This window comes from Hordeum vulgare, chromosome 6H, assembly GCF_904849725.1.
Source record: "Hordeum vulgare subsp. vulgare chromosome 6H, MorexV3_pseudomolecules_assembly, whole genome shotgun sequence".
Classification (NCBI taxonomy): Eukaryota; Viridiplantae; Streptophyta; class Magnoliopsida; order Poales; family Poaceae; genus Hordeum; species Hordeum vulgare.
This window is the reverse complement of record NC_058523.1, coordinates 16,238,644-16,248,205: the sequence shown is the minus strand read 5'-3', so window position 1 is coordinate 16,248,205 and position 9,562 is coordinate 16,238,644. Positions and strand designations below refer to the sequence as shown.

The window sequence follows — 9,562 nt, the reverse complement described above, 5'->3', positions numbered from 1 at the left end:
TGCAGCAGCACCAAAGGAGAGCGGCGGCGGTGGCAGGTTAGGATCGCGGCGGCGATGGTCGAAGTAGGCAAGGAAGAGAACGATGTTGGGGAACGTTGCATGGCAAACAAAAAATTTCCTACGCACGAAGACCTATCATGGTGATGATCATCTACGAGAGGAAGTTTGGATCCACATACCCTTGTAGATCGCTAAGCGGGAAGCGTTAAGAAACGCGGTTGATGTAGTGAAATGTCTTCACGATCCAAATCGCTGCCGTCCCACAATCCGTCCCGATCTAGCGCCGAACGGATGGCACCTCCGCATTCAGCACACGTACAGCTCGACGATGATCTTCTCCTTCTTGATCCAGCAAGAGGGGGCGAAGAGGTAGATGAGTTCTCCGGCAGCGCGACGGCGTGACGGCGATGGTGGTGGAGCTAGTCCGGCAGGGCTTCGCCTAAGCACCGCTGAAAACTAGACTAGAGGAGAAACAGATTTAGAGAGAGGGTAGCACGTGGCTAATTGTTGTTTCTTAAAAATCCTCAAAACCTTTCGTATATGTAGGAGGAGAGGAGGGAGGCCGCCAGCCTTAGGGCTGTCCCTTTGGCCCGGCCGAAGTGGGAGGAGAGGAGGAGTCCTCCTCCAATCCTACTCCTAGTAGGATTCCCCTTCTTGCTCTGTGATGAGCAACCAGAACAAATTTCTGAGGTCTGCATTCTCCAGCACTATCATTGTAGATTAATGAGCATCCAGCACAAAGGAGAACAGTCCGGGCAACAAAACGGATGATGCTGATTAAAGAAACTAAACCTTGTTCTAGCTGAAACATGCAACAATTGTGATTCGCCAATCTGTTGTTCTACAGAGTTTGGTCTGATTGTTTCTCTATACCATTTTTGTTTCTTATGTGAATTCTGTATTTTTGTATTTATAGAACCGCACCAATGTCATTTTTTCTTCTTCCAGAAATTAAGGTACATCGTCCCTTTCTGCTCATTCTGTCTTTGGTTTTGTCACTGCTCATCCTCACTGTTGCTAACTTGCCACCATGTTGCAAAAGTGGGTTTCAGGATGGCATTTTTTGCATGCCCATATTGCCAAAATGAAGTAGAAAAACAAATAATAGATACTGTAAATGCAACCGAAGTACTTCAACAGACAAGTGTATGCTCAGTGTGTGATGTTCCAGAGTTTTTGTTTCCTCAACCCATTTTTCTCTCCAGTTTTGTTCTTGTATGTCGCATTTTTTTTTCTTCTCTTCTTTCTAACATAACAGAGTTTGCTACTTTAATTTAAATAGTGGTCATCGCTAAAAAATTATACGTTGAAATTATTGGGCATGCAGCATTTGCTAGATATTTAAACTGGTTCAAAATCTCCACATCTAACTCAACAAGGAGAAGAAAAAAACAAAACAGAAGCAGCATTTCGGGTGGGATGGGCTGCGCTCTATTCTTTCTGGGGCTCAACTGCTACATGGCCACTAATCATGCCCTGAGGAGGCGCTGCTGTACTCAATTAGTCCCACCTCGCGAGTTGACAGGAATCAGAAGTTGTTTATAAGGCTAAGCGCTGCTGATTACAGCACGACCTTACTTGAACAGGATCTGTTCTATAGGCTCGTACCGCTGCATCCTTTACCAATAAGGAGGCAAGCACTTCAGTTTGGTTGATGCATTCTGATCTCTAGACCAGAGCTTGATTAACGGTCAGGATTCACCTGATGGGTGTTATCCGATGGCTGTAGAGGATCGTTCTTAGATTGGCTTCTGTCTCTACAGGGTGGCCTAGAGGTTGTCTGACAGATAAAAACATAACTTTTTGCATTTTTTCCCAGCTCCTTTTCGCAATGTGATCTGTACATTATCTGCAAATTTGATTCAGTTAGTGTTAGCTACCATTTTTTTCCTTTCCCCGAATTCCTTTTGGCGCAATGTGATCTGTACATTATCTGCAAATTTGATTCAGTTAGTGTTAGCTACCATTTTTTTCCTTTCCCCGAATTCCTTTTGGTAGTGTGGTCTCTACATCATCTGCAAAAGTAGATTCAGTTAGTGCTAACTACCCTAGGCAGCTTCAGGTTCAGAGTGAAATCCATGAATGGAGGATATCACAAACAGAGGTGAACCCTTGTTTCACTTAGTAGGATGACTTTGCAAACTGTCAATTGAAACAGAGGTGAACTCCTGTTTCAACTGTCCGAAGACCACACATGACACATGAGTAAGATTGCTCTTGTATTCAGTCAGTCTCTCAGTGGTGGCCAGGAAAAAAAAGTTGGTACTTCCTTCACAGCGAGATTTCCTTTTTTGATTTTCATTTCACAGGAGGGGTTTCATTACTACAAGAATAGTACAGAATTATATATGCCTGCGAGTAGGAAAGTATCCAGGTGAATAAAATTCAGTTGATATGTCCAGAGATCTTGCTCTGTCATCATCAGTACAGAATTACTGAATTGGCCAAGAGTTGGAGATCATTGAACTGGGAGTAGGCCTGCTCACTTCTCCAACAAAAGCAAGTGGAAATAATATCCCAGAGATCTCCACTGTCCAGTACTATCTTTGAGGACAAACGAGGATTCTATAGAACAGAGAAGAACAACTCAGGCCGCAGCTGGAAACGAATAAGGCCACTACGGACATGACGGTGTGTACACTTCCAACCTAGTTTGTGTTCAAGGGGTGCTTCCGCTAGAAATCTTCTCTTAGCCAAATCTGCTAGATATCTGCTGATCGAAAAGATTCCTTTCATCTGATCCATACATATATCTACACCTGTTCCAGGAGCACCATCGTTGAAAGATTTTGCTTCACAGCACAAGCTTTTATACAACACCTACCTGTCCATGGATCACATGCTAGGCTTGGCTTGTCGTCAAGTCCGATTCGGCGCCTTCATCCGATAGGTGTCATACTGCATCCACTTCTGCAAAGTAACCAATATTCAGCTAGGGATTCTCTTACTGTGTCGGGCTTATAGAATCAAAGAGACATGCCCCTCAAATTTGCGAATGTCACGGGCACCAATGGTCTAGTGATAAAATAGTACCCTGCGACCCGAGTGATCCAAACCCCCGAACTTCCCCAGCCCCAATAACACCACCGCGCGATAGGAGGCCCTGCCCGCTCCGGCGAGCGGCGGGCGATAGCGCACCCCGCCGTCCCCACCCCTCCTCCTCCCCTTTCCCTCCCCCGCCGCCACCGGCTCCTGCCACCGGGTAAAGCCCGGCCGGCGTCGATGGCGGCGGGGCATCACATCCCTTCCTCTCGGCGGGTGCTGTCGCGGGACAGCCACTTCGGGTGGAGGCACGCAGCTAGGCGGGGCGGCGTGGCGCGGCGGTGCGGGCGTCGCGGCTCCGTGGGCGGTGGCGCGGAAGGCCGCGGGTCAGGTGGGGCGCGTCTGCGCAGGGACGCGGGGGTGCCCTCGATTCAAATCTGGACCTGAGGCTCCTCCGGTGGGCTGCCTGCTGTCGTCGATGGCCTCGGCTGCTGGCGGGGTTGGCGCGGGTTCGGGCCGCCGGCGGCTGCGCGGCTGCGGCGGGCGCCCCGGTGACGACGACGGCTCCAGTCGGCGCGTGGTGGGCTGCTAGGGCCTCGGTGGTGGCGGGTTGGCCTCTTCCCGGCCAGATCTGGTGCGGGACGTGGCGGACGGCGCAGGGCCAGGGGGCGACGGGGGCGTGTGGCCAGTGCAGATCCGGCGAGGCAGCGTGCGCCCGTCGCGGTGGTGCTCCTCGGGACTTCCTGGTCGGTGGTGGGGCGGGGCTACTGCCTCGTTCGGCAGCGGTCGATCCGGGACTATAGGTGGCAGTGCGGATCTGGTCCGTGGCAGAGGATGGCGGTCGGTGGTGTACAGGCAGTGGGCCGACCTAGTCCGCGGTGGTGCTTGTCACCGCGTTAGTGCCACTTCTTGTTGCTCCTTCGTGTCGTCGGTCCGAGTGGGCACCCCTGTTGCTGCTATGCCGTGGACAGGTCGACGGCGCTGACTATGGGTGTGGCGGCATGTAAGTTTGTCTCGGGCTGGTTGTGGACCATGCCGGGGCTTGCTCGGTGGTGGTCGTCTGCAACTACTAGGCCGTGCTCCTCACAGTCAACGATGATTGTCTGGGGATGCAGGCGTGGATACCCCCTACTGTGGGATGTTCACCCAGGCCAGGCGGTTGGCGGTGACGACGTGGGTGGGGGTTGGGTCCAGCTTTGGACTCTCGGCGGTTGTGGTTGGTCCCTTCCGTAGCGGGCGTGCGGCGGGGGTGCAGCAAGGACAATGACGGTCCGGCGCCTTGGTGGAGGTGGCCGGCGGCGCGAGTGGTGGTGGTGCTTCCATTTGGCGGCAGGGCGGACTGATCGTGTTGCAGCGGCCAGGATGCTCCCTGTGCGAAGGTGTCGAGGAGCGGCTTGGACGGGGGCGGCGTCGCAGACGGCGTGCTTTCTGCAGCACGACGGTGGGAGCTTTATGGGCCTGGTTTGCTCCCGCTATCGCGTTCGGTCGGTTACCGTCATCGACGGTGGAGGTCGTGCCCTCCCGCGTGCCGTTGGTGATGATGCCCTTAGCCCCGGCTCCTCTTCCTCGTCGTATAGACCCCTCCTTACGTTGTTGTGGTGAGCCGGCGTGGAAGCTTCAAGTCTGTGTAGGCACGGGGTGGTGGTCGGTTTGGTGACGGGCTCCGATGCGCCTGAGGTGGAGGTTGGGATCGGGAGAAATCCCAGTCGGCCTGGTCGACACCGTCGCGGTGGCGCCTGCGAATGTCGCCAGACCTTCCTGTAGGGCGTTGGGGCTACCCTTCCTTTCCCCTCGCTGCGTATCGGGGGAATCCCTTAGCAGCAGCGGCGTCATCGTCGCATCCCTTCTTGGAGGTGTTGAGCTTGGTGGGTGTTTTTAGGTGTGCGCAACGGTCGTGGGGCTTCTCCGTTTTCGATGATCCGCCGGTGTTGGCATTTGTTTCTTTTACTCTTTCTTTTATGTTTCTTTTGGGCGTGCATGTGTTGTTTTCGCCCCAGCATCTATCGTTCGATGTACCAGAAGTGGTTGCTTTGTAATACAAAGCGGGGCAAAAGCCTGTTTCGAGAAAATAGTACCCTGCCACGATACAGACCCGGGTTTGATTCTTGGCTGGTGCATTCTCCTTTTTTCGGTGTATGAGCATACACACACTTGCATCATTTGTTTGTCTTACCGCTGATCCTAGTTTTGGTAAGCCTCTGCTCATCCCAATGGAATAGCATTTGAACAGCAAAGTGTGTGTTCTGTGTTTGATGTTCCAGAGTTTTATACAACACCCATTTTTTCCCTAGTTTTGTTCCTATAAGTCACATTTTTTTACTCCTCTTTCAAACATAGCAATGTGTCTGCTACTTTGGTAATTACCGACTGTAAGTTAATCTGGCATATATATACAAGGTAAAGAAAAAAAGGGACTAGCTATCTTGCAATAAGTGTGTGTTACTTTTCTGGTAGCCCACTCATCCATTCTTATCTTCCCCTTGCTCCTCCCCCTTCACCCAAGCAATCTCTCCCCTCTTAAATGAGAATTGAGAAATACTGATCTAGATATACCTCACCTATCTGCCCAGTCCTTCAATGTTCACCTTCTCATATTAATTTATCCGCCCTCTCATAAATGTTTGCCTCTACATTCGTCCTAAATTTAGATCTGGTAGGCATCCGACAGATCCAGCACATCTCGACACAAATTTTTTTAACTATCCCCGAATGTATGAAACTCCTCGGAAAAATGAAAGAGGGACTCGGTTCTAGCTCGCAGATATGCAAGAGTTAAGAGTTTAACGATGGCTCATTGTTGGTAGAGCCTTTCCATCTCTATGTGTCGTATCCGATGGTGTGAATGGCTCGAAGGCCTACATTCATGTTGCCTCTTTGGCCTATGAGTTCCTTTTCAATGTTACTTCTGCTTCACGTTCACAGGTCGAGGACACGAACCTCATTTTTCTGAGTCGCACTCTGCCCCCTTTGATCTACGACTGCACAAGCTTTATATTTTTTGTTAAACTATGTGAATATTACATTGGGTGTGAATGCAATTTGATCCAACAAAAATAAATAGCCCCAAAATAATATTTATCCTTTTTATAGAAACAAATACGGTAATATTTATTCATACGTGGTTGACTGGTGCCAAAAAATTACTTTCTCCTAATCAGATTTTGCACTCCCAATATATTTTCTTTACCGCATAAACTTTCCGAGTCTCTGAATTTTTTTGGTCCATATAATCCGAGTTTTTCCCATGACGCCATCACCCCACTTCTCCATTTTTCAATCTCTCGGTCCAATCTGCGTCGACCCCAAGCAACCCGTACCCCGCTTGATCTCCCACCCCACACGATGGCGGCCTCACCGCAAAGCGCGTCCCTCTACTACTAGTTCCAGCCACCACTCACTCTCGTTCTCATCCATCCGCAGCATTGGTAGTTGAAGCCATCAATTTTTCAATAATTGTATATCGCTCCATGTAACACCCATAGAGCCATCTCCCACGACATTAACGACATGGACTAGACCAATTATTGGAGGGCAAGGAGCAAAAAACCTGAATTTGCGGGCAAGAATTTTACGAAGGGGACTACGACATGGACCAGACGAATTATTGGATGGCAAGGAGCGGAAATCCTGAAGTCCTGGCAAGTAGTTTACAGAGGGGGCTACGGCATGGACCACGTCAATTATTTTTACCAGGCCAATTATTGGAGGGCAAGGAGGGGAAATCCTGAATTTACGGTCAAGTAGTTTATGGAGGGGAGGCTCCACAGGTGTTACACGGAGAGATATACATTATTGCATAGCTTTTCAACTATAAAAAGATTGTCTTTTTTTTCTTCTACATGACCATGTTCACGAGGGTAGCTTATTTCTTATGAATTTTTAATTGATTATCTTCATAGTTTTGTGATTCATTGTTTTGGCTCATGATTTGTAAATACTTTGTCCCTGTGAGTACTGATTTATCATTTTCTTGACCCCCAACAAATTCCATTTTATATAGAGTGATTAAAGTAAGTAGATGCACTAAGCACATAACATGTGCTGTACATGATGGCTCTAGCTATAAGTTAGAACCTTGACCTCATACCAAATCAACCGAAACTTAGAACTTCGTACAGATCCTTATTTTCAAGATGGATTACATACGTAGACCTATAGTAGCGCATGCAACATACGTAGGCACAGTGCACGTGCTGGCCAATATTACAAACTTTGACAAATTAAAATGGATGGATCTGGAATTCTAGATTTAAAGCAAGTGAGCTTTAATCAGTCGATCTACCACCTTTCATAAGAGGAAAGACTGGGCGTGTTGCAATGCCACACTGCCCTGATGAATGCTTTGTTCCCCTCTTCATTAGTATGTAGCCTTTGTCGCCCCATGTTGTCCCCCACGAGTTCTTCACGATCCAATACTTGGCTCCAGGGGCGGACGCATGTACTGAGTCAGCCCCATTTTGTTGTTGTTGCCCATAACCTACAACGGTGACGGCATGGTTCAGTTTAGTTGTACTACATGGCCCGTTGTAGATTCCTCCCTTGTAGTGGTGGAAGTGACTGCTATGTGACGAGATGGAAACTGCCACAGGTTGGTTTGCCACAGCGTTCATCAGCGACACCTCGCTATTGCTCTTGACTTTCCTGAAGCCAACGATCTTTGCCGCCGGTTTACGGTTCCTCAAGCACCGACCTCTGACGGCCTTGTATTTGTAGGAAGATGTGCTGGTGATCCCTCCATTCTTTTTGATCCACTGGAAAGCTCTGGTCACCAGGCCACCTTTGCAACCATTATCAAGGTAGTCGCAATCTATCAGCTGTTGCTCCGACAGAGACACCAGAGTCCCTCTCTTGATCTTGTGTATTCCTTCAATTGTAGCGACGGTGGGGAATGCCCAGCAAGATCCTGCAGTTCCATACCAATTCTTAACTTAATCATTATGCTTTCTGCGCATATAAAAGAGAGAGATACATATTAACCAACTAAGATTCTGGTACTGTTTGTTACTTTGTTAATAAGTTGTGGTTAATATATATATATATATATATATATATATATATATATATATATATATAAGTGGAGAAAAATATGAACAAGAGATGTTATGTGTACCACATTGCTTTTGGTTTTTAACCGGGGTGACGACGCCTCTCTTCCTCCAGTCGATGCTCCTTGGCGCGCTGGCCGAGAAGTTGGCGTACACGGTGGCACCCTTATGTGTGCCCAAGCCATCGATAGACCCAGCATGGGTGGTGATAATCTGCTCGTCGTCGTCACCATCTTCCGATTGGTCATCCTCCAAAATCTGCCCGGTGTATAGCTCCATGAACTCTTCATTTGTAAGGTCGGTGAAGGGGCCCTCCCCAAGCTCGTACGTGAGCCCAGAGGTGGCCGCCTCGGCATTTACGGCCTCTATGAACCTCATGTTGCTCCTGTATACCTCAAACCGGCGAGCCTTCTCACCGGCGGTGGAGTAGGATCTGTTGTGCACCGTCATCCACACGTGGAAACGGTCCATCATCAGATCTTGGTGGTTGTCGGTGTCGATGTCCGACTGCTCACTTGGAAGAACATCACTTGTCAGCAGCGACTCTGAAGAGCAGCCAGCTAGTAATAGGCAGCTTGTGGCAAGGAGCACATAGAGCCCTAATGATGAACATCTAGAACTGGAGAACATGATCGTGTTACCACTCATTTGATGGTAGTGCTAATGTGTTGGTGTTGATTGGATGCCGCATGCTCAGCTTAGTTGTGTTCCTTTTATAGCCTAAAATCAGACAGCTATATGGAAGAAGTAACATGCATAAACAGGCGCCATCAGGCCCATCACAGTTAATTAAGGCTAAGTACGGATGCTCAAAAAATTAAAGCGACTGAAAGGTGTAAGTCATTTCCATACATGCACGTCACGTTGCTTACGTAAGACGCATGTACGTCATGACCCTCGCGTAACAAACGAAAGGGAGTTGGGTGCATGTATGTCATATGAACCGGCTTTCTAAAAATGCATTTTAAATTCGTTTTAAAATGTTAAAAAAATTCAAAACAAAATTCCACACATACATTGTACAAAGTTTTGTGGAAGAATCTCTTTTTATTTTGCCTCCGTAAAATGAATAATTTATGTGGTCCTAAATAACATTTCATGACATATTTTTTCCTTTTTTTGCACAGGCCAAATGGAAGATTATTATTCCTTAAAATTTTCTATGCGTACATAGAATGTTAAGATGTATGCATTTTTTCAGAATTTTTGGGCAATTAAAAATGAGTTTCTCAAAATGGGTTCATATGCCCATGGGTTTATCCGTGACTTCTCCGGCAAGTCTTGCCCAACCATATGGACAATGAGGTTGTCGGTGTCTAAAAACCAGACATCAGGTCGTTGTGCGAACAACCTTTTTTGATAGTCCGTCGAGGGACTAAAGAAAATATGTTTCCTCAAGCATCGTCATTGTCGGAGAAGATGAACTAGGGATGAGCGTACATAAGTAGTACCCAGGTTCATGCCACAATAGAGGTGTAATATCCTATTCCTTCTTGATGATATTTCTATGGTAGTGTTGAAATACAAGTTGTATT

General features: G+C 47.9%; 1 protein-coding gene and 1 non-coding gene across 2 annotated transcripts; one reads left to right on the top strand and one right to left on the bottom strand.

Annotated features, from left to right (window-relative positions):
* Window positions 1-1,568: 1,568 nt before the first annotated feature.
* LOC123406703 lies at window positions 1,569-1,790 on the top strand. The gene has a single exon (XR_006612362.1). It is a non-coding gene; the product is annotated as a small nucleolar RNA U3 (small nucleolar RNA).
* A 5,289-nt stretch (window positions 1,791-7,079) lies between these two features.
* LOC123402945 (ervatamin-B-like) lies at window positions 7,080-8,708 on the bottom strand. Its single transcript, XM_045096915.1, has 2 exons — window positions 8,093-8,708; window positions 7,080-7,885 (listed from the first exon to the last, which is right to left on the bottom strand). Exons 1-2 carry the CDS (start codon window positions 8,673-8,675, stop codon window positions 7,248-7,250), a joined length of 1,221 nt encoding a protein of 406 aa, XP_044952850.1. The 5' UTR covers window positions 8,676-8,708; the 3' UTR covers window positions 7,080-7,247.
* Between the last annotated feature and the right edge of the window lie 854 nt (window positions 8,709-9,562).